Source organism: Chiloscyllium plagiosum, unplaced genomic scaffold (genome assembly GCF_037043375.1).
Source record: "Chiloscyllium plagiosum isolate Xiang-an unplaced genomic scaffold, Cpla_swu_hap1 HiC_scaffold_11, whole genome shotgun sequence".
Lineage (NCBI taxonomy): Eukaryota > Metazoa > Chordata > Chondrichthyes > Orectolobiformes > Hemiscylliidae > Chiloscyllium > Chiloscyllium plagiosum.
The window spans coordinates 39,390,969-39,416,788 of record NW_028270149.1 but is presented as its reverse complement, the minus strand read 5'-3'; the positions used below and the strand labels follow the sequence as shown (position 1 = coordinate 39,416,788).

Below are 25,820 nucleotides of genomic sequence, written 5' to 3'. Positions count from 1 at the left end.
AAAGCTATCTCATGTCCCCTTTTTGCTCTCTTGACTTCCCTCTTAAGTATACTCCTACTGCCTGTATACTCTTCTAAGGATTCATTCGATTTCTCCTATCTATACTTGATATATGCTTCCTTATTTTTCTTAACTAAACTGTCAATTTCTTTAGTCATCCAGCATGCCCTATACCTAACAGCCTTTCCTTTCACTCTAACAATAATATACTGTCTCTGGATTCTTGTTATCTCATTTTTGAAGGCTTCCCATTTTCCAGCCATCCCTTTATCTGTGAACATCTGCCCCCAGTCAGTTTTTGAAAGTTCTTACCTAATACAATCAAAATTAGCCTTCCTCCAATTTAGAACTTTAACTTTTAGATGTGGTCTATCCTTTTTTATCACTATTTTCAAACTAATAGAATTAAGGTCGCTGGCCCCAAAGTGCTCCCGCACTAACGCCTCAGTCACCTGCCCTGCTTTATTTCCCAAGACTAGGTCAAGTTTTGCACCTTCTCTAGTAGGTCCATCCACATACTGAATCAGAAAATTTTCTTGTCCACACTTAACAAATTCGTCTCCGTCTAAACCCTGAACACTATGGCAGTCCTAATCTATGTTTGGAAAGTTAAAATCCCCTACCATAGCCACCCTATTATTCTTACGGATAACTGAGATAGAGATGTACAGCATGGAAACAGACCATTCGGTCCAACCCGTCCATGCCGATCAGATATCCCAATCCAATTTAGTCCCACCTGCTGGCACCCGGCCCATATCCCTCAAAACCCTTCCTATTCATATACCCATCCAAATGCCTCTTAAATTTTGCAATTGTACCAGCCTCCACCACATCCTCTGGCAGCTCATTCCATACACATACCACCCTCTGTGTGAAAAAGTTGCTCCTCAGGTCTCTTTTATACCTTTCCCCTCTCACCATAAACCCATGCCCTCCGGTTCTGCACCCCGACCCCAGGGAAAAGATCCCGTCCACTCACCCCATCCGTGCCTCTCATAACTTCGCAAACCTCCACAAGGTCACCCCTCAGCCTCCGACTCTCTAGGGAAAACAGCCCCAGCCTATTCAACCTCTCCCTCAAATCCTCCGACCCTGGCAACATCCTTGTCAATCTTTTCTGAACCCTTCCAAGTTTTGCAACTTGAAAGGCTCCGTGGATAGCACTGCTGCCCCATAGCACCAGAGACCCGTGTTCAATTCCCTCCTCGGGCAACCGTCCATGCGGATCCCGCACGCTCTCCCCGAGTCCACGTGAGTTTCCTCCGGGTGAACCAGCCACGCTAAATTGCCCGCAGTGTTGGGTGCATTAGTCAGGGATGAATTTAGTGGAATGGGTCTGGGTAGGTTGCTCTTCAGAGGGTTGGCATGGACCTGTTGGGCCGAAGGGCCTGTTCCCACACTTTAGTGAATCTAATCTATTCTAATCTAATCTTTCTGATAGGAAGGAGACCAAAATTACATGCAATATTCCAACAGTGGCCTAACCAATGTCCTGTCCAGCCGCAACATGACCTCCCAACTCCTGTACTCAATACTCTGACCAATAAAGGAAAGCATACCAAAATGCATTCTTCACTATCCTATCTATTTTCAGGGCTCTATAAACCTGCACTCCAAGGTCTCTTTGTTCAGCAACACTCCCCAGGACCTTGCCATTAAGTGTATAAGTCCTGCTAAGATTTGCTTTTCCATAATGCAGCACCTCACATTTATCTAAATTAACCTCTATCTACCCCTCCTCAGCCCATTGGCCCATCTGATCAAGATCCTGTTGTCACCTGAGGTAACCTTCTTCGCTGTCCACTACACCTCCAATTTTGGTGTCATCTGCAAACTTACTAACTATACCTCTTAAGCTCCAAATCATTTATATAAATGACTAAAAGTGGAGGACCTCTCAGTACAAAATTGTTTCTCAATTTCCCACTGACTACGAGGGGGTCTATAATACAATCCCAATAAAGTGATCATCCCTTTCTTATTTCTCAGTTCCACCTAAATAATCTTTTTGGATATATTCCCAGGAATATCCTCCCTAAGTACAGCAGTAATGCTGCCCCTCACAAAAGCATCACTCCCCCTCCTCTCTTATCCCTTTTTCTATCCTTCCTGTAGCATTTGTATCCTGGAACATTAAGCTGCCAGTACTGCCCATTCCTGAGCCACATTTCTGTAATTGCTCTGATATCCCAGTCCCATGTTCCTAACCATGCCCTGAATTTACCTGCCTTCCCTGTTAGGCCTCTTGCATTGAAGTAAATGCTGTTTAATTTATCAGTCCTCCCTTGTTCTCTGCTTTGTCTCTGCCTGCCCTGAGTGTTTGACTTGCTGTTTTTCCCAACTGTACCAGTCTCAGATTTATCGTTTTCCTCACTATTTCCCTGGGTCCCACCCCCCACCTTACTAGTTTAAAGCCTCCTGAGCAGCTCTAGCAAATTCCCCTGTAGTATATTAGACCCTTTCCAATTCAGGTGCAATCCATCCTTCTTTTACAGGTCACTTCTACCCTAGAAGAGATTCCAGTGATCCAAAAATGTGAATCCTTCTCCCATGGACCAGCTCCTCAGCCACACATTCATCTGCTCTATCCTCCTATTCCTACCCTCACGAGGTCGTAGCACTGAGCGTAATCCAATGTTACTACCCTTGAGACCGTCCTTTTTAAATTCCTACCTAACACTCTATATTCTCCCTTCAGAATCTCATCCTTTTCCCTTCAGAATCTCATCCTTTTCCCTTATGTTGTTAGTTTCAATGTGTACAATGATCTTCTGCTAGTCCCTCTCCCCTTTGAGAACATTCTGCACCATCTCTGAGATATCCCTGACACCAGGGAGGCAACACACCCTTCTGATTTTTTGCTGCTGCAGAAACGTCTGTATGTGCCTCTGATTAGAGAGTCTCCTGTCATTATCGATCGCTTGGAACCCCTCATTACATTAGAGCCAGTCTCAATATCAGAAAGTTGGCTGTTCATGCAACATTTTCCTGAAAGTCCAATATCCCCTGCATTTTCCAGAACAGCATACTTCTTTGAAATGGGGATAGCCACAGAAGACTCCTGCGCTACCTGCCTACCCCTCCTACCTTTCCTGGAGTTAACCCTCCTACCAGACTGTATTTGCAGCTTTTTTCCCTTCCTATAACTGTCATCCATCACACCCCTAGCTCTTGTAAATTCCTTATTACCCTAACTGCTGCTCTTACCAATCCATGCGATATGATAGGATTCACAACCAAAGACACTTCCTGAAGACATGATCATCAGTATCATGGAAACTCTCCCTAAACTCCCACATCCGACAGGAAGGGCATATTACTCCACAAAAGGCCATCTTTGCTCCTTCACAATCTACAGACCCAGAAAATAGCACTGTCTTTTTGCTCTAAGAAACAGTGCTCCAGACTGACTTAGTACTTATGGCTTATATTTTTAAAATTTTAATCAAGAGACAGATCTCAATAAAATATATAATCAAGAAAGCACCCATTCTACTCACCTCTGTAGACTTACATCAAGGTTACACTTAAAAACTGTGTACTTATCTGTTCCTGTGCTGTGAGCTGTCCCACACAGATTCCTTCAAGGTCAGCAGTGAATTTCACTGTTTGTTAATTTTTCCTAGAAACACTCCAATGTCCAGAGATACATAAACTCAAATAGCAAAAGCAGTAACTGTGCAAATTCACTACTGTTTCAGGAAGCAGTGTAAGTTTCTCTCTCACCCTCACTGACCATGTCGTTGCTGCCTTTTATCTGTGTTTCTCCTTTTAAAAGTGCTGTTGTTTTGATATTTTCCCCCCAAAGTTCCAAAACAATGCAATTTCACATAAAACAGTAATTGCTGCTCCTGAAGTTCAAGGAAATCACCTCCAACACCTAAAATACCTCAAAAAAGCAGCTCTTACAGTCACAATTTCTTTCCTGTCCTCCATCGTGGATTACCCAGAATCCTCACATCTTCTAGAAATGGTTCCATCAGACTGGAAAATAGCTAATATTAACCTCTATAGGAAAGCAGGGAGGTAGGAAACAGTAAACTATAGGCCATTTAGTTTGACATCCGTTGTGGGGAAGTTGTTAGAAACAATCATTTGAAGAGATTATGGCTGCATATTTCGAAGACTTTGAGATAGTGAGGACTGCAGATTTTGGAAAGTCAGACTATAAAATGTGGAACTGGAAAAAGTATAGCAGGTCAAACTGCATCAGAAGAACAGGAAAGTCAATATTTTGGGCAAGACCGTTCATCAGGACTCTGTCCTGTCTGAAACATTGATTCCCCTGCTCTTCTGATGCCCCTTGACCTGCTGTGCTTTTTGCTCATTTCAACTCTGCACGTTTTGAAGAGTTCATGATAATCAGGAAGCATCAGCATGGTTTTGTCAGGGGAAAGTTGTGTTTAAATAATTTATTGGAGTTCTTTTAAAGGGGTAATATGCTCTGTGGATAGGGTAATGTGAAGCTTATAGATGCCATTTATCCAAAATCCTTGGGGCCAGTTACTTTTCAGATTTTGGAATTTTTTTGGATTTCAGAATAAATGACATTTTCACAGTGAAATGAAAAAATATTACCGAACATCAGATCCACATGTGACTAATATGAGTGCCGAAACATATTTGACGCCTGCCAGTACTAGGCCATGCCATGACGTGATTTGAATGGGTATGGAGTTGGGTCACATGTTCACATGCCAAGCAACCTTGTTATACATAAAAAAACTTTGCAAACAAATTTCGGATAAAGGATTGTCTACCTGTACTTGAATTTCCAGAAGGCATATGAAAGGTTGCAGCATCAAAGGTGATCACAAAAACTAAAAGCTTATGACATAAAAGCCAATATATTAGCATAAATAGTTTATGCATAAATGGGTCTTTCTTTGTCTGGCAGGATGTGATGAGTGGAGTCCTGCAGGGACTATGCTGGGACCTTAAAGTTTTATGATCGATAACAATGACCAAGATTTGAGGAATGAAAGCCTGTAGTAAACTTCAGAGATGACACCAAGATGGGTAGGAAGGTATGTGGTAAAGAAGACAAGAAAGTTGCAGAAGCATATAGATAGGTTGAGTGAAAAATTGGGCAGGTTAAATATAATATAGGGAAATGTGAAATTGTTCACTTTAGCAGAAAGAATGAATAGGCAGACACAGGACAACGGTGAAATTCTGAGCTGTTGATTCAGGTATTCTAGTGCATAAGTCAAAACAAATTCCTATGCATGTACAGCATATAATCAAGAAGGCTAATGGGGATGCTGTCTTTTAGTTTCAATTTTTCTCATAATAATGATGTTATTGCTGAAATCATGTAGGGCTTTGGTGAGACCACATTTCAAAGATTGCAGTTTAAGGATTAAGGAAGAATTGGAGATGCATTGGAGATGGTTTACAGGCTGTTTACTGGACTAATATCTGGAATGAATGTGTGTCTTATGAGGATAGGTTGGACAGGCTAGGCATTTTTCCATAGGAGTTTTTAAAAAAATAAGTGAAGGGCGGCTTTATTGAATTATACATGATCCTGAATTTGACAAAATGTGCATGAAAAAGAGGCTTCCTTTTGTAGGTCATTCCAGAACTAGGGGGCATTGTTTAAAAAGGTGTTGCCCTCTTAGGACAGTGATGAAAATTGATTTTTCTCAGATTTGTGCAAATTTGGAGTACTCTGCCTCAGGGTGTAGAGGCAGGCTCATTGATTATTTTTAAGGCACAGGTGGATAGATTCCTGTGAGCAGGGAAAATGGGTTATTAGGGGTTGAGGAGAATGTTGAATTCAAAGTAGACAGATCAGAGTGAATGGCAGAACAGGCTTGAAAGGCAGAATGATCTATTTCTATATTTTTGTATGTTTATAAAGTTAGTAATAAGGTAAAGGACAGTTCTTTCTTCAGTTTGAACAGTCCTGTCCAAAGGGTTTATAAATTACTTTCAGGTTAGGGACTTTATACAGAAAAAGACTACATTGATGGTTAGTCCCTATAAGTTGGATATGGAGAGTAGAGTGCTTCAGTCCAGGGGCGCTTTCTTGGTCAGCATCCTCCATCATTTTTTAGGAGGTAATATTTCGAAAGACATTGAGCAGCTTTGAGATTCTGGACTCAAGAATTGGGAGTGGAGATCTTGTTAGAGACCCTAAGGAAGATTTTGATTTGTAATAGAGAACAGGCTATGCAATTGAAGGTACTCCACAGGGCTCGTTTGACACCAAAGTGACTTGTGAAATTTAAGACCAGAGCATCCCCAGTGTGCCCCCAAAATGTAAAACAAATGTTTGTACTCTTACTCATTACTTGTGGTCATGCCACAAGCTTCGTAGATATTGGGGTGCCATTGTGAGTGTTTTGGAAGGGGTTTTGGGAATTGAGGTCAAGGTGGATCCGGTGTCCTGCCTCTTGGGTTTGCCAAATCTCTCTTCTTTGGATGCGCATGGGAAGAAAAGTCTTTCATTTTGTGAGAGGAAGAACATTGAGCTGGGTGTTGGAGAATCCCCCAGGACTTTCGAGGTGGCATAGATTAGTTGTGGAGCACATCACCCTGGACTTCCATATGAGTATGGTGCACAGAAAATGGAACTGTTTTATAGAGGCAGACTTCTAGAAGTGCTCCAGGAATCAGTGCTATGGCCACAATTATTTACAATATATATTCATGTCAGGGTAGAATTGAATATTAGTTTAATTGGGAAAGCCTGTAGAAAGTTGTTTTTTTAAAACTTTCAAATCTTGTGGCTTTATTCTTTTAGTGAGTACCTGGAGTATCTCACTTCATTGTTGTAAAGAAAATATTGATGATTCTTGACCAAATTATTTACGAACTTAGGGAGAATCAAAGATAGGTTAATTGAGTTGGCAAAGATCTGGCAAATAGAGTATAATGAGGGAAAATATGAAATCGGTAATGAGAATAAAAAATCTCACATTAATCAAATGGTAAGAGTTTGAAGATCTCTGAGACGCAGAGGGATCTAGGTATTCCAGTGACAAATTGCAAAAGGTTAGTATACAAATATAGCAGGTAATTAAGGCTAATAGAATGTTTATGCAAAAGGAATTGAATATAAAAAGAGGGAAATTATATTGGGCATTGGTGACACCACTTCTGGAATACTGTGTATAGTACTGCTCGTTTTATTCAATGAAGGCTGTAATGAAGGCAGTTCATAGAAGACGAAACTAGATTTTTAGCTTACTCGACCAGTACTTTGAATGAATAGCTTGTCTTAGAAGGAAAGATTGAGCAGTCTAGGCTTTCTATCTGCAGAAGTTTACAAGAGTAATAGGTGATTTGAATGAAACACAAGATCCTAAGGGGTCTTCACAAGGTGGATATGAAAAAGATATTACTGTGGGAGCGTCTAGAACTTGGGGTCACTGTTTATAAAAATGATATTTCACCATTTATTTGAGAAATGAGGATTTTTTTTCTTATAGAAGATAGAGTTTTTGGAGCTCTCTTTCTTAAAAGACGGTAAAATCAGAGTCTTCCTATATTTTTCAGAAGTAAATAGATTCTTGGTAAAGAAGAGGGCAATTGAGAATGGTAGGAATATGGAATAATCAGATCAGCCATGATTGTATTGAATATTGGAACAGGCCTGAGGAGCTGAGTCACATTTTGCTGCTCCTAATTCATATGAATGCATGGTGAGAAGATTACTACAAATTAACAGTGCACGTGAATTTTTTTTTTATTTCCTAGGTTTTGATGGAGCAGAAGTTAGTTTCCAAAGCAAAGAGATTCTGGAGTACTCCAACTCCTGAAATTGAATGGATTTTATCACAAGTTAAAAAACATGTATTGGATAACAGGTACATTAAATATGGATATTTTATGGTCAGGCTAGCAAAGACCAAGTTATGCAGCTGCAGTTAACTGTACTTTTGTAATGGACTGTTTTGACCAGGGTGGGATTGGAAACTTCTGGTCGACTGTACAATGTCTCCTGTTGCACCCTGTTCCTGTACCTCCCACCAGTTTCAAATTATATATATGAAACTTTATTTGAGGTAAGATGATTTTAAAATAAAAACAAACACTGTAGATACTGAAAATGAAATAATGACAGAAAATGCTGGAAATAGTCTGTCTGGCAGTACCTGTAAAGAGAAACAGTTAATGTTTTTGCTTTTCCTTTGATTCCCTTCCATTGTGTTTTTTAAAATTTTTGGTTCTTAAGCATTCCTGGAGATCTGTGATCTTTGATCTTTTAATTTATAAGGTTTGGTTTTAGTTGCTATTTTAATTGAGCTTAAGAATTATGCAAAGGCTAAAAGTCAACAATCTAAGTATCACAAATTCTAAGGGATTCTCTAGAGAAAATATCTCTTCAGTGGACTGTTATGATTGCTTTCCTTAAACTAGTTGTGAAGACTTTTTTTTCCTTCTGAACTACCTCTTTCTTGTTTGAATTGTTTTGGTTCCCTGTCTTCTGTTTCTCTATTTCTTGCTGCTCATGTTTCATTCTTTGTTGTCTGATTTGTTTCAACCACAAGTTCGCAACTCATCATTCTCTGCCATAAGATAGTTGATTGGTAAGACTATTTGGAAATGTAGTGAATTTATAATGGTGGACTTTAGTCAGTTTACTATTTCTATTTCAGTCAATATTGTTTAGGGCAGAAAAGGTGAGAACTTCTGAAGTGCAGTCAAAAACACTTTCTACATGGGCATGTTTCCTGTCCAATAAGGAAGGAGGCCTTGGATCCACATTGAGAAAATTAGATTAAGTAACAGTCTGGCACCTTTTTCGATGTAAGATCATAGTATCATAAGGCAAAGGGCAGGGAGCAATCCAGAGACTAACTAATTAACTTACAAAGGGTGATTTCAACAGGGGTGAAAATAGACCTGTCTTGGGTAAATTGAAATCCAAAGTTGAGCCAAATTGTAATTGAGAGATAGCATGTCTTTAAAGAGTATGTAGTCAAGATACATTCCCGTAACAAAGAAACTTAGGATGAACAAATTCAAGGCTTCAAGGATTACGGAAGATGAATAAGAAAAATATTTTTATCAAATTCACCACTAATCCACCAGAAGTTTCCAAATTACCAAATGATCAGATGAGACAACTATGTTTTAAGTTCAAAAAATGCTTTACTGTATCAATCAGTAAGACACACTTCCCCAGATGTTTGCAATTCATTACCTCAAACATCATAGATAGGTACAGCACAGAAACAGACCCTTCAGTCCAACTCATCCATGCTGACTAATCAGTTTTTGTTCCTTTTGTCCTGATAAAAAGTAAAAAGCATTGTTTGAATTCTGTTTATTTTTTCAGAGTTCAACTTTGGTTTGAAAGTCCAATTTCTTATGCTATTTCTCCTGTGACAATATATGCTACTCCAGTGCTGATTTAAATTAATCTCCAGTTTCTAACGCGAACAGCAACAAGCTTATAACCACAATACTTGACCCAAATGTCATACAGCTCATAGTCGCAAGGAAATAAATAATCCATTATACATCTGGGCTTTTTTTTTCACATTTGAAGTACATATATTGGGGAACTTCCTAAGCTATTTGTAAAGTACTAAATCTGTCATTGCATTAATATGTACCTAGAAAATGTTTACACTTGGCATTCCCCTTCATGTGATTCCAGTTCACATTTCAGAAGAATATGGTAGAATGGAAAAAATCTTACCATTAAGCTAACCTCTGGCTTTGACATGTACAGTATTTTGTGGTGGTAAAGAACTTCCTTTTCTGTTGCTTAGTTGAAACCACTGAACCTTTTTGTTAACCTGCAGTTTGAATTTCGTTAGAGATATTGGTTAGGGAGTTTGTGTAATCCTCCCCCATTGCTCTTTGGTAAATGTACATTTTAAAAGATGTTTTTCTTCGGTAACTGTGCATCCTGCCTCTGCAGATTATAGCTGTCTTTTAACTCTGTGATCGCCTTTACACACATTTTCAATAAAAGAACTCTTGAAGTTATTTTGGGGAAATCCTAGTTTGGCAGCAAACCACATGCACTACGTCCTACAGAAAAATAACAGAAAAAATATGTTTTTCCAAAACATATGGGGCTTGTCAGGTACCTTTCAAAATGCAGTAGGGAAAATAATTGTCATTCTGACTGTCAAATTGGAAAATTGCATTCATTTTCATGAAATAAATCACTAAGATAAAGCAAAAGACTTGTATAGAGCCTGTAACGTGTTTCAATGCACTTCACAGCCAATGAAACACCTTGAAATGTGGTTACTAATTATAATGTAAGAAATACTTGAGCCATAATTTACAGTGCAAACCCTCTCAAATTGAATTTTAAAAACCGAAAGAACTGCGGATGCTGGAAATCAGAAACAAAAACCGTAATTGCTGGAAAATCTGTCGGTGTGGCAGCATCTGTTGAAAGAAATCAGTGTTAATGATTCCGCTCCAGGAGGATGAATGACTGCTGATGGGGACTTGTAATGGCTAACACTGGATTGTGTGTAATAGCAGATCATGTGATAATAAAGCCTGATATGTGAGGGTTAGGATAAGGACTTGGGAGAACATGCCTCATGCCTTAAAATTGTTGAACTTTATATTGAGTTTGGAAGGCTGTAGAGTTCCCAAGTGGAAAATGAGACATTGTTCTTCCAGCTTTTGCTGAGGTTTGCTGGAACACTGTCGCAAGCCTGAGACAGATGTTAAGCAGGGAATAGCAGTGTTTGGCAGTCTAGAATAGATCCTGATGTTGAAGTGGGAGAAAAAAAATCTACGAGAAACTTGCTGTGTGTGTGTTTCACAGTGGAAAGGATAGATCAGTGAAAATATGAAGAGCAGAAGATCTTGGATGAGACATAAGCTCGTCACTATAACCACTACTAATACCTGGCTTTGCCTGACAAGGAATGATCCAATGAAGATCATTGTCCCGAAGTGATTCACCAAAGACTTAATAAAATATTTAGAACAAACTAGAATGGCTTTTAGATTTTACTTAGTGTCATAGAGATGTACAGCACAGAAACAGACCCATCGTTCCAATTCGTCCATGCCAACCAGATGTCCTAACCTAATCTAGTCCCATTTGCCAGCACTTGGCCCATATCTCTCCAAACCTTTCCTATTATATACCCATCCAGATGCCTTTTAACTGCTGTAATTGTAGCAGCCTCTACCACTTCCTCTGGCAGCTCATTCCATACACGCCCCATCCTCTGCGTGAAAAGGTTGCCCCTTTAGATCCCTTTTATTATTTTTCCCCTCTGGCCCTAATACTATGCCCTCTAGTTCTGGACTCCTTCACCCCAGGATAAAGACTTTGTCTATTTACTCTAGCCATGCCCCTCGTGATTTTATAAACCTCGAAAGATCACCCCTCAGCCTCCGACGCTCCAGGGAAAACAGCTCCAGCCTATTCAGCCTCTCCCTGTAGCTCAAATCCTCTAACCTTGGCAGCGTCCTTGTAAGTCTTTTCTGAATCCTTTCAAATTTCACAACGTCCTTCTGACAGAAGGGAGACCAGAATTGTACAAAACTGACTTAACCAATGTCCTATACAATGCACCATTACCTCCCAACTCCTATACTCAATGTTCTAACCAGTAAAGGAAAGCATACCAAATGCTGCCTTCACTATCCTATCTGTCTGCAACTCCACTTTCAAGGAGCTATGAGCATGCACTCCAAGGTGTCTCTGTTCAGCAATACTCCCCAGGACTTTACCATTAAGTGTATATGTCCTACCCTGATTTACCTTTCCAAAATGCAGCACCTCACATTTACCTAAATTAAACTCCATCTGCCACTCCTCAGCCTTTTGGCCCATCTGATCAAGATCCTTTTGTACTCTGAGGTAACCGTCTTCGCTGTCCACTCCACCTCCAATTTAGGTGCTATCTGCAAGCTTAGCTCCTATACCTCCTATATTAACATCCAAATCATTTTTTATATAAACTTGTTCCGGAAAAATGTAAAACACTGAGTCAGAAGTTAAGTTGTAAATGTGTTTCTGTGTCTGTTAAATTATGCTTAGAAATGAATTACAGTCTTAATTCTAGTCTGAATGAAATGATCTGATTGTGCTACTTTGCCGTTTCGAGTTGCAAGGAAAACATGGTAGGTAAACCAGAAAGTCTCCTGCTTGTGAAGCAGGGTAATTGTTGTCTTGTGGCATGCCATTCATTTCATTTCGTGCAAGTGACATGGTCTGTTTATGGAAACTTGCCTTTTACCTCTGAACAATTTGACTTAATGGAAACTAACATAGTTTTTTTGAAAATTTACAATGTTACAGAGAGGTGGTCGTGGATGCACTTCTGGACGATGGGTTCCTTATTCCAAAGGAGGAGCAGCTGAAATTTTTAAACATTGACTGCCCAGGTAACACAATAGACTTAGTTGCATACTGTACTAAAATAGAAATTGGAACACAGTGCACATTTCACCTTAATGTAACACTAAGTTGTACCTGAAATGAATTGATGAATGGTGAGCTGCAAGTTTAAATAGCTATCTAGGAGTAAGATGTTGTGCCATCAGTGAAAATGTGAATTAAATTGTGAAGACAGGGTGCTTTATAGTAAGTGATACAAAGTGAAGGATAGGGACTAGACCAGACCAATTTGGTTAGAGTTGTTAATGAGTAAAGTATATTTGAACCATTTGGGGGGTTTTATAGCCTCCATTTAGTAAGAGAGAGCAGAATAGGGGAGCAATCAACAGGGGAGTCACAGACATGGGCACAAATATCAAGTTGTTTTATTGATTGTCTTAAGTGAAAAGGAGGCAGAAGAATTTCAGACCAGTGTGTTCTTGCTTAAGCTTTCGAAGAATTATTACTGCATCTGATGCTGAGAAGTAAGGTGGGCCAAATGCCTGTCGAGTGTAAGCATCATCATTCTTTAGTACTATTTAGGTTAGCAATATAGCAGACAACAGAGCTACCTAAACCATTTTTTTTTGTTAGAGAACAGGCTTCAATGTAATGAGAAGGGATTTGAGATTTTGGCGAAGATTTGTAACTCACGTTGCTGAGCTGATAGATTTGTTCTCAGATGTTTCGTCACCATTCTAGGTAACATCATCAGTGAGCCTCTGGTGAAGTGTTGGTGTTCTGTTCCGCTTGCTATTTGTGTCCCAGTTTGTTGTGGTAGATGATATCACTTCCGATTCTGTTTCTGAGGGGTTGGTAAATAGGGTCCAAATCTAAATGTTTGTTAATGGAGTTCTGGTTTGAATGCCAGGCCTCTAGGAATTCCCGTGTGTGTCTCTGTTTAGCTTGTCCCAGGATGGATGTATTGTCCCAGTCGAACTACCCTTCCCAAGATCCAGCCCAAGCTTTGGGTCCGCTATGTGGATGACACCTTTGTCATCACGAAACACAACAGCGTAGAAGAAACCCTCAAACCCATAAACAACATCCTTACCAGTATAAATTCACCGAAGAGGAAGAGAACAATAACCGACTCCCCTTCCTGGACATCATGGCAGAACAAAAAGCCAATGGAGAGCTGCAGACCAGCGTCTACAGGAAAGCCACACACGCTGACCAGATATTCAATTACAGGAGCAATCATCCCAACACCTACAAACGGAGCTGCATCAGCACATTATTTAAACGAGCCACTGTTTGCTACAACACCCAGAAACTACAAGAAGCTGAGGAAAAACACCAAAAAACGTATTCAGGAACAACGGGTACCCGATAAGCGCAGTCCACCGAATCCTACACAACAGACTAAACAAGAAGACACAACACACCCAGAGACTCTCTAGCCACCCTGCCATACGTCAAAACATCTGAGTTGACGACCAGACTACTATGGCCCCTAAGCATCAAGAGGGCCCACAAACCTGCCACTACACTAAAACAGCTCCTGATGAATTTAAAAAGATCCCGTACCAACAACCAGCAGAACAAACGTGTTATACAAAATATTCTGCAAGAACTACAATAAACGCCAAATTAGACAGACTGGCAGGAAGCTAGCCACCAAAAGACATTACCAACTGTCACTAGTATCCATACACACAGACTAAGGGGGACACCAGTTCGACTGGGACAATACATCCATCCTGGGACAAGCATGGAAATTCCTAGAGGCCTGGCATTTGAACCAGAACTCCGTTAGCAAACATATACATTTGGACCCTATTTACTAACCTCTCAGAAACAGAACCAGAATTGATATCACCCACTACAACAAACTGAGACAGATAAATAGCAAGCGGGACAGAACACCAAAACTTCACCAGAGGCTCACTGACTGTTACCTAGCATGGTTACGAAATGTCAGAGAACAAATCTACCAGCTCAGCAAGCAAATTGACAACCTGAGAATGAATATATCCAAAGTAAACATAGAACCAAATACTGACAGGAAATGCTGTAATTGAATGACAGTTGATCTTCTAAGGGAAAGTTTTTCACATTCCAATGTATCTAAAGGGGTGAACCAAAGCTGAGACTCCTTGGACAGCATGTTATCATAAAACAAAAAAAGCATTTGTGATACATGCCAGGTTTATTCTTCAGGCAAAAAATCCAATAAAATGCAACGAGTTGACAGTTGACTGTGGAAATGAAGAGGAAGCAAAACAAAAGCGAAATACTGCCAATATTGAAAATCTGCAACAAACACCGAATGCTGGAGAAACTTAGCATGTTTTGATTTAATTTGTCGAAGAATGTGGTGCTGAAAAAGCACAGCCAGTCAGGCAGCATCTGGGGATCAGGAAAATCGACGTTACAAGCATAAGCTCTTCATCAGGATGATGAATCCGGATACAGTGAAAAGTTTTTGTTTTGCATGCTATGCAACCAAATCATACCTTGCATAAACACATCTGGGTAATAGAGTTGTAGAGATGTACAGCTTGGAAACAGACCCTTTGGTCCAACTCATCCATGCTGACCAGATGAACAGAATGTAGGCTGCATCTAGTGGAAACAGAGGCAGTTAATGATTCTGAAATGTTCTCCTGTTCCTGAAGTTAGATGAAGGAAGTAAACATTGGGTCCTGGGATAGAGTAGGGAATGGAATTGATTGGATTATTCTACAGAATGCTGAAACCGACTCGTTGTCTGAATTACTGTAACGATCTGTTAGTGCCTGCCCTCACTCTTGGGTTCAGTGGGTGGAGATTCAGTACAGTGTTATTAAAATCCATGCTGATTTAGAATTTGACAATCTGTGCTTTATTTGCTAGTTACCATCGCTGATGAATTCAGATTTCTAAACTACAGAAGAAAACCAATCAGGTTTTCTGCTCCTGATCTTCGTCTAATAATTAATCCTTGAAAATGTGTGCCTGAATGTCCATTGTGGTTAGGTTGGAATTCTTTTTTTTCTATAAAGTTACTGCTACCAAGGTTTTAAAGATTAATTATTTAGTTCAGTTGTGTAGGATGACATGCAGATGGAATAAAATTACACAAACAGATTTCAGTTTTATTAGTTGGCAATGCAGCAGCACAGTGTTGACCAAACTTTCTTCTTGTTTTTATTATGTTAAATTGATTGGCTTGTGCACTGTCTTCTATGTAAATTGTTTTGACTTGAGTAAACCTCCTTACAATTCAAATATTTTGAAGTGAGTAAAATGTAATTGCAGATTATTTCAATAGGTCATTTATTTCATGACCTTCACATTATGATAGAATATTTTATAGCACTTTTTAAAAAATAATTCCCCTAAATTTATACAAATCTAGTGTTAGAATGAAGAACAGGAGAGCATTGCAGAACCAGGATGTGCTTCATATTTTACATATCTTTAATCTGTATATTAAATCACTTTTCAATTTTATTGTTACCGTAACAATATTTTTTGTTGAAGGAGAGTTTGTAGATTTGTCAAATCCTGGAATTCCTCGAACATTCTGTCGCTTCTGGCAGCCTCTTTTGAAATGCCTCCACTCTCAATACTTCACACCAGTGCTCCTCGAAAAGCTGTTTACTGAGCTGAAGCTTTGCTGTGACACCTCAGGCCTGAGGATACAGTATGTTACAGGCTGGATAACAGAGATACTTGCAGCCAATGCAAAAGCAGGTAATTTACTTACTTTCACTAACTTGCAACTGAACGTGGTTTCTTCTTTTTCTGTTTGTCACCAGTTACCCTTCCCTACCTCCATATACTCCGCTGCAAGTGTCCAGTTGCTCATTCAGCTGACTTTACTTTTACCTTTTTTTGATACATTCAATAAAAGCTCAGGATTGAATTTGTCTCTGCTGAGTTACTGGATCTTCAGTGTAGAGGTCTGTTACAATTGGGATCTCTGTTCCTTGGCTAGAGAAGGGGAATTGGGTCATATTTGCTACTCAGTAACTTTAGCTGGAAAATGCCTATATGACATCATCTGAAAACAGAATTTTCTTAGACTATGATATCTATAGATAATTAATAAGCTTACTATTATGAAGATGTGGGTGTACTGTATCTTATTGAGAATTGAAAGCAAGCAGTGACAACACCAAGTGTTCTCAGTAAGATACAATGTGGTCCAGCTACTGGGGGAGTTGGAGTAGCTGGTTGCCTGGAGACAAAAATAGATTCGAATTAGGCCAATCAGTTTATATTATACCTCTCAAAAAAAAAACCAAACGCCAATCCAGTTTTAATTTAGTATATTGACAATCTTAATATCTTTAAACATAATCTGTTGCTTTGGGGGGGGGTATAAGACTGGGAAAAATTGAACAGTTGGGAGGAGAACTGCCAAGCCAACGCAGCCAAGCAGAATCCCCAAGCAGAAAAGAAGACTAGAGTACAGGGAAGAACCGAAAGCTGCCTGGTTTTAAGATAAGTTTTGATTTGTAAATCTTAATCGGGGGTTTTTATTGGGCTAGTATTGTAGAAGGAGAAGGTAAAAGATAGTTTGGAGGAAGGAGTTGTAAATAGTTGTTAGTTAATTATTCTCTGTTATACTTTAAGAAGCAAAGTTGTTAATTTTTACTTTAAATAGTTCTTGGCCTCGTGAATTTTCACAGATTGCTGCATGGAATAAATCTTTTCTGTGTTGCTGGTTTAAGTTAAGCAGGAGAGTTTACCCCATGTCATAACACTCACTCATGAATAATGGATACTTAGCTGAAGCACTGATCTTTTTGCTGTAACCTTGGAAATTTTCCTTGTGTGTCTTACTGCCACTGGAGTGGGAGGAAGCAGAAATTGTAACTTTTATCAGTTTTCATACTACTTGAGTTAATTGACTCAAAATTGCTGGACTGAACTGGAGCTGATTGACATTAGGAATTGGTTCCTGTCTGCACTTTTTTGATATGGGTGGTATCAATAGCTGCTGGAAAGAAAATAAGCAAATAATATATCCAGTTTTTTTGTGGTAGAACATCATTTTAGCATGAAGCTAAATAGCAGGAAAAAGGCCTTTTTTTTGGGCTGTCTAAGTTTATAATTATATGTAGTTATAGTTAGAGTTAAATTGTGATGTCTAAGTTGCTTTATTATGTATTGTTAGGATATATTAAGCGCTATACTTCATAAACTTGAAGTTTAAAATGCCTTACCCACAGTATGAAAATCTTAGGGTTTTTGACTACTCTGAGCAATAATACTGTAGGATTGAATTTTTAACTAGGCCATTTGTTAGTACAGGGAATCTTATGATTTGAAAAATGGAATGTCCAGCAAGTAAAGAGATTGAACTGCTGAGCATATAATAGAAAATACACTGTACTTTGGTGTCAAATGGCACTGGAAAATAGCTGCAGCAGATCTTGAAAAAATCTGCTAGGCGACCTGCATGGCGTATACATGTATTGAAAAATAAGTAATGCTCGCTTCTCTTTTTTTAACAAATTGCAAATGTAATTATACATTTGCTCTAAAAAGTGAGGATTTCCACTTGATATCTTGGCTTTAATGGGAAAATGTTCCCTAGGTTTATGATTTTCTTTTAAAGGATTTATATTTTTAATGTCTTGTAGGAAAACGTTTGAGAGGTTTAGCACGCAGCCAGAAAATGAGAAGAAGCATGTGGCAATTGTTTTTATTTCAATGTCCACTGGACTGGCACGATCTTCTAGAGAGCTGTCTTGCTGCACCATGCCAGGCTACTCCTCATCTTCTTCAGCAGTCAGTATAACTTAGTCTTGTTTTCTGTGTGTAATAAGTAATGATGATGCACCAATAAGTTCCTCTGGTACGCCAATTTAAATTAACATGAGACATTTAAATCCAAACTAATAATACAAAAGGAAATTATACTGAATCTAGAAGTGATACTAAGGGGAAGAGGGAACACAAGAGTAAAGTGGAATGCAAGTTGAAGGGAGTTTGTAAAGCATTTTTAAAAATCCAAACAAGTAACCAAAAAAGGTATTGATGAGGGAAAGAAAAAAATGAGTACTTGGCTGAGATACACAATAAATGCTTTGTACAAAAAGAGGAAAGGAATTTGAGTAGAATAGGTAGGACAACAACTGTTAAGGAAATAGGATTGAAAAAAATGATGGCTCTCTAAAGTGGAAAATATACTTGTCTCAGATTGGAGTATTTTAAAATGCTGAGGGGTAACAGGAGGAAATACAAAAGATTTGTTTCATCTTCAGGATGTGGGAATTGCTAGTTATTATCTTTGAAAAGTGACTTAAAATCTTTCAAATGTCCTTTTGCACATGAAAATTGTGCTGGAGAACTGGTGGTTACCAATTGCTGCACCATTGTTCAAAAGTGTAGAAAGTGATAAACTATGTGCTGAGTATTGTTACATGCCCCTGCCAGGTATGTTTTAGGGGTGAGAGTATGTAAAATAGGATGAGTGCCTAGCCCACGACTTTTCTGCTCACTTATGAACTCTTCCCTCTTAATATGGAGAGTGAGCAGGCGCTGCATTTGGCAGTCTGCATACCATATGGAAACAATAATTAAGGATCGGTTGAGCTTGTTAAAAATCCAGTTGACTCCATTATTACCCTCCCTGTATCAGGAAACCAGAGGTGCCCTGTTTCTTTTTCTTTCAAGTTTTTAAAATAGTAGGAATTAAGGTGGGATATTATATTTGGATGGTAGGAGGGTCCATTTCTGTTAGAGGCACCCCAGAGAAGATAGACCCCTTTCCTTACTATCCACTTTTACTTCAAAATAACTTCATATCTCCTCTTTTAGGACGCCAAGCTGTCCTGGTCCAATACTATCTTAACTGCATTTTCCCCTAGGTTCCATAGCTGTTAACTGCAGTTCTGGCAGCACCCACTACTACATTCTGTAGCTGCCAGAACTGTTCTCGCTATGGTCAATTGTTGACAGCTATCTTCAACCTGGGGGAGCTCCTCCCAATTGAACTTTTAACCTATTGAAATTGCCCATGGCATGTTAGAGGTGGGTAGTGAACTTTTGCTTCACTGATCAGGGAGGTGAGCAGTCCAAAGATGCCAGTGTTTTAATTAAATATTAAATCCAAATTTACAAGTTTTTAAAAGAAAGACATTGATAAAGGGAATGAAGATAAACTTCCAAATGTTGTTTGCTAAAGTGCCTCAATTTTGTGGCAGCAAGAGCATGTCCAATTATAGCACCTTTTTGGGATTTAAAAAAAAGTGAAGCAAGCTGTCTGGTGCTTTCTTCATGACAATGTCTTAACCATTTGGGGCAGCATGGTGGCTCAGCGGTCAGCATTGCTGCCTCACAGCACAAGGCACCGGGTTCGATTCCCGTCTTGGGCGACTGTCTGTCTGGGTGGAGTTTGTGCGTTCTCCCCGTGTCTGTGTGAGTTTCCTGCGGGTGCTCTGGTTTCCTCTCACAGCCCAACGATGTGCAGGTTAGGTGAATTGGTCATGCTAAATTGCCCATTGTGTTCAGGGATGTGTTGGTTCAGTGCATTAGTTAGGGATAAATACAGGATAATAGGGTAGGGGAATGGGTCTGGTTGGATTACTCTTTGGAGGGTTGGTGTGGACTTGTTGGGTGGAACAACCTGTTTCCACACTGTAGGGATTCTATTCTATTCAATCAGTTAGCACCCTTTTTCACAAAGTATGAACTGTTGCTTTTTTGAAATAGTTAGGTATTCTTGCATATATCCTGATGAGTGCAAGATGAACAGCTTTAACAACATGTCTCTCCTTGTAGTACTCGAGTTCTCTATTATCAAGCAGCTAAGTTAATAGAGGATCAGATAGGAAAGCTCTAAATTGAAGGTTTTGATTCAGCAAATAGGGAAAAAGATGTTTTCCTTGTTCAGTGAGAATCGGACAATGTCAATTTTAAATGTTAAAGAGAAAGAATCCGGGTGAGGTTTTAAGGAAAAGGTATGGAGCAGTGTAGTCAAATGGGAGCTTGTAGTTTGTTTTCGAGGAGTTAGTTAGCACAATATGATGAATTGCCTTCTGTGATTAATATTAGGTGTAAAAGTGATTAATATGGTGTTCCATATCAAAGCAATTCTGATTATTACAAGTTTTAATTGAAAATAAGTGTTAGTATATGACATTTTGTATTGTGATATCCCTTTTCTTGGAAATATAAATACTTTAACTGTTCCCTTTTTATGGTTCTAATCTTACTCAAAGTTGTAGTCTTTGTTAGCAATTGTCTGTCTTTTATTATTAACTGGGACCCTTGTAGAACAGATCAACAAAGGTCTACTGGATTTTATGAACTTTGAATCTTTTATACAAAATACAGGTGCAACTTAAATAAAACATGACTTTTGTTGTGCAATTTCAGGATTTTAACTGATATGGATGCTCCATTACCCATTTCCACACAACAGAAACTGCTCCAGCTGTGTTCTATATATATTCAGGAGCCAGGATCTTTCAGTGTTTCTGACTTTCCTGTTGGCCATGGCCAGTTACCAGTGTACACTGTAGAAAACCTCCAAATGAAGAGTGGAATTGAGTCTCCAAAGGAGTTGGCTGATACCGAGTTTAGAAAGAACATTGAACCGTTGATGATCCCCACCTCTGGTGAGGAAATGGTACAAACGGTCAATCTCGAAATATTGTCTGAAAAGATTCAAGCATTGGAAGGATCAGTGTGGCAGATATGCACAGGTATGCTAGTATTTCAAAAAGCTTCTATTCATATTAATGCTGGTATTTAGAATGGTTACACTTTTTTTGTAGCTTTTACACTTAAACGTTCATATTAGTTCTGATGAAACGAGTTTAGGTAACTAGCTACTGCTTAAAAGTCTCCCTGGTTGGGTATTGTATGGAAAATACAGGTGCAAACTCTCTCTATCTCCCAAGAGATAGTTTTTGTAGTTTCCATGTCAGTAGCCTCTGAGGTTGATGTCTCAGAGGCACATTTTGCAGAAAATGATTGATTGAGTTTATTCAGTTTAAATAATTAATGACTGCAATAAAGTAAGTCACAAAGGAATTTTATGTAAACATTTAAGCAGTGTTACCAAATAAAATTAAATTCAAGTGATGTCAATATGTTCCTAGTTGATACTAATTTAATAATTTAACCAACTAATGAAATAATGAAATTTAAAACTTAATTCTGTGTAGTCTATGTAGTGAAAAGAGACCAATTTCATCCTAATCTTACGCCATTTTGTTGCTGTAACAAGTCTTTTGTAAATTACTCCATTTTGATGCTGGTTTAAAACAAAATCAGAACTGCAAATTCTTCCTTGCAAGTCTTGCCATAAGATATTAGACACTTTATTTCAGTAATAATTACTTAAATAATAATGCTGAAGCTTTTTTTAAAACTGGGAGCAAACAGACAACACTAGATTTAATTAAAAGGAAGTAAGCATCCATATTTATATCACTTGACATATTAATTAGTTTTCCCCAATGCTGAAAGAGTAAAGACACTGCTCAGAAATACTCGAAGGACTGCTCAGTTTCTGATCTGGGCTGAATTCACTGATTTCAGACAGGACAGCTGTTCTGGCACTGTGCTTGCCCAGTGGATTAGGGCACCTTTTGGATTAGAAGGAGAGTCATCAGCTGGGCTTCTGTTTCTGATTGTCTGCTGACTGACACGAGAATCTGTCTGTTAGACAAAGGACGACAGGACTGATTTGGCTCTGATGCTCTGTGGTCAGGTGGTCTGCCAATATCAATTGCTTTTGCACATGAATGATGTGACCAAGAAAAAGATGTTGGGTGTTTTTAAAATGCATTAGGGTATAAAGTCCCCAGGACCAGATGGAATCTGGTTCAGATTGCTGAGGGAGGCAGGTGAGAAAACTGCTGAGCCCTTGTGTGAAATCTTTGTATCCTCTTTAGTCACAGGAGTGGTCCCAGGGGACTGGAAAATAGCCAGCGATGTTCCTTTGCTTAAGAAAGATAGCAGGAATAATCTGGAATATTACAGGCCAGTTAGCCTCACGTTAGTGGTAGGGAAATTTATTGGAGAAGATTCTTTAGGGGTAGGATTTACTCACAGTTGGAAAAATATGAACTTACTAGTGATCGGCAGTGTGGCTTTGTGTGGGGAAAGGTATGTCTCAGAATTGATTGAGTCTTTCAAGGAAATGACAAGGATGCTTGATGAGGGTATGGCAGTAAGTGTTGTCGAAATGGACTTCAGCAAGGCCTTTGACAAGGACTTTCATGGTAGGCTGATACAAAAGGTAAAGTCACATGAGATCTGGTAAGATGGATACGAAACTGGCTTAGTTATAGAAGACAGTATCAGTGGGTGTTTTTCTGACTGGAGATCTATGACCAGTGATGTTCCACAGGAGCAAAAATAGGATAGTTCTGAAGAAGAGTCGATGGATCCTGAAAGATTAACCCTGCTGTCACACCATGGATGCTGCCAGACTTGCTGAGTTTTCCCAGCAATTTCTGTTTTTTTCCTTATTCCCAGTGTCTGCAGTTCTTTGGATTTTTTTGTTTGGTATTCTGTAGGAATCATGCTGGGACCCCGGCTATATTTAATAAATACAAATGAGTTGGAGGAGAATGTAAGTGGCCTGATTTAGTAAGTTTGTGGATGACACAAAAATTGCAAGAACTGTGGATAATGAGGATTGCCAGAGGATACACCAGGATATAGATAGGCTGGAAACTTTGGTGGAGAAATGGCAAAAGGAGTTTAATCTGAACAAATGTGAGGTGATGCATTTTGGAAGACCTAATGCAGGGTGGAAGTATGTGGTAAAAGGCAGAATTCTTAGCAACTTTAACACACAGATCTCGGTGCACAGATCCAGAGTTGCCTGAACGTTAAACACAAGTGGATAGGTGGTCAAGAAGGCATATAGTTTGCTTGACAGAGAATATAAAAGTTGGCAAGTCATGTTGCAACTATCTAGAACTTTAATTCGGCGGCTTTCGGAATACTGTATACAGTTCTGATCAACACGCTACCAAAGGGATGTGGTCGCTTTGGAGACAGTGACAGTTTACCAGAAGTTGCCTGGTTTGGAGAGTATTACTATAGAGGAGTAATTGGACAAACTTGGATTGTTTTCACTTGAATATTGATGTATGGGAAGTGACCTGATTTGAAATTTACAAAATTTGAAAAGTGTGGATCGTCTGTATCTTTTTCTCAGGGTAGAAATGCCACTTCCTATGGGACATAGGTTTAAGGTAAAAGGGAGATTGTTTAAAGGAAATGAAAGAGACAAGCTTTTTTTTTTTTACACAGAATCTGGAATGCAGATTCAAAAGCAATGTTTTAGAGGCATCTCGACAGGTATATGAATAGGCAGGCATAGAGGGATATGGATTGTATAAAGCAAAAGATTTTTACTTTGGAAAGATATCAGGTGTCAGCACAGTCTTGGTGGGTTGAAGGACTTGCTCCTAGAGTCAGAGGGTCATAGTTATACACCATGGAAACAGACCCTTTGGTCAAATTGTCCGCACTGACCAAGTTTCCCAAACTAAACAAGTCCCATTTGCCTGTGTTTATCCCATGTCTCTCTAAACCGTTCCTATTAATGTATCTATCCAAACATCTTTTAAATGGGGCGGCACGGTGGGTCAGTGGGGTAAAAACAATGACTGCAGATGCTGGAAACCAGATTCTGGATTAGTGGTGCTGGAAGAGCACAGCAGTTCAGGCAGCATCCAAGGAGCTTCGAAATCAACGATTTTGAAGCTTCTTGGATGCTGCCTGCTGTGCTCTTCCAGCACCACTAATCCAGTGATTAGCACTGCTGCCTCACAGCACCTGAGTCCCAGGTTCAATTCCAGCCTCGGGTGACTGTCTGTGTGGAGTTTGCACATTCTCCCCGCTTCTCCGTGGGTTTCCTCCCACAGTCCAAAGATCTGCAGGTCAGGTGAATTGGCCATGCTAAATTGCCCATAGTGTTAGGTGCATTAATCAGAGGGAAATGGGTCTGGGTGGGTTACTCTTCGGAGGGTCAGTGTGGACTGGTTGGGCCGAAGGGCCTGTTTCCACACTGTAGGGAATCTATCTAACCAAATGTTGTAACCTACCTGAATCTAGCACTTCGCGTGGCAGTTCAGTCCACATATGGCTCAGTGGCACGGCTCACTGATTAGCACTGCTGTCTCACAGCGCCAGGGGCCCGGGTTCAATTCTGTGTGAAGTTTGCACATTCTCCCCGTGTCTGAGTGGGTTTCCTCCGGGTACTCCGGTTTCCTCACACAGTCCAAAGTTGTGCAGGTCAGGTGAATTGGCCATGCTAAATTGCCCCTAGTGTTAGGTGCAGGGGTAAATGCATCTGGGTGAGTTGCTCTTCGGAGGGTCAGTGTGGACTTTTTGGGCCGAAGGGAATCCTGTAGGGAATCTATTCTAATCTAATTGTATGGACCACCTCTGTGATAAGTTGCCTCTCAGGTCCTTTTTAAATCTTTCTCCTTCACCTTAAAAAAATATGCCCCCTAGTTATGAATTCCCCCGACCAAGGGAAAAGACCTTTTGCTATTCACCTTTATCTGTGCCTCTCATGATTTTATAAACCTCTATACTGTAACCGCTCAAACTCCTGTATACCAGTGAGAAAAGTTGCAGCCTATCCAGCTTCTTCCATAACTCAAATCCTCCAGTCTTAACAACATCCTGGTAAATCTTTTATGAACCCTCTCCAATTTAACAATATCGTTCCTATAGCAGGGTGACCAGAACTGCACAGTACTCCAAAAGTGGCTTCACCAATGTCCTGTACAACCTCAACATGATGTCACAACTCTTGTATTCAGTGGTCTGAGCAATGAAGGCGAGTGTGCTCCACCTGTGATGCAACTTTCAAGGGACTATGTGTCTGAGCCCCTGGGTCTCTCTGTTCAACATCATTACTCTCCACCCCCGAGGCTCCCAGCCTCATTCCTGATGGAGGGCTTTTGCCTGTTGATTTTTCTTCTCCTTGGATGCTGCCTGAGCTGCTGTGCCTTTCCAGCACCACTTTAATTTTGACTCTAACTCCAGCATCTGCAGTACCCACTTCTGCCTAACATTACCCAAGGCCCTACTGTTAACTATAAATCCTGCCCTTGTCTGTTTTACCGAAATGCAACACCTCGCATTTATCAAAATTAAATTCCACCTGCCACTCCTCAGCTAATTAGCCCAACTCATCCAAGATCCCTTTGTAATATTAGATAATCTTCTTCACTGTGGACTACACCACCAATTTTGTATCGTCTGCAAACTTACTAACCATGCCTCCTAAATTCTCATCCAAATCATTCATATAAATGACAAAATAAAGTGGACCCAGCACTGATCCCTGCAGAATACTGCTGGTCACAGGCTTCCAGTCTAGAAATAACTCTCCACCAACACCTCCCTCTGTCTTACCGTAAAGCCAATTTTACATCTGATTGGCAAGCTCTCCCTGAATTCCATGTGATCTAACTTTACTAATTAGTCAACCATGTGGAACTTTGTCAAAGGTTTTGCTAAACTCCATGGAGATAACATTTACTGCCCTGCCCTCATCAATCTTTTTGGT

The 25,820-nt window shown here is 39.7% G+C and overlaps 1 protein-coding gene across 1 annotated transcript in view; it reads left to right on the top strand.

Annotated features, from left to right (window-relative positions):
• The window catches only part of las1l (LAS1 like ribosome biogenesis factor), an 88,991-nt gene that overhangs the window by 30,442 nt on the left and 32,729 nt on the right, over positions 1-25,820 (top strand). The window contains exons 7-11 of the mRNA XM_043704838.2: positions 7,711-7,820; positions 12,251-12,336; positions 15,797-16,009; positions 17,908-18,055; positions 20,648-20,976. Coding sequence (XP_043560773.2) covers positions 7,711-7,820; positions 12,251-12,336; positions 15,797-16,009; positions 17,908-18,055; positions 20,648-20,976 — 886 coding nt within the window. The remainder of the gene's footprint in view (positions 1-7,710; positions 7,821-12,250; positions 12,337-15,796; positions 16,010-17,907; positions 18,056-20,647; positions 20,977-25,820) is intronic.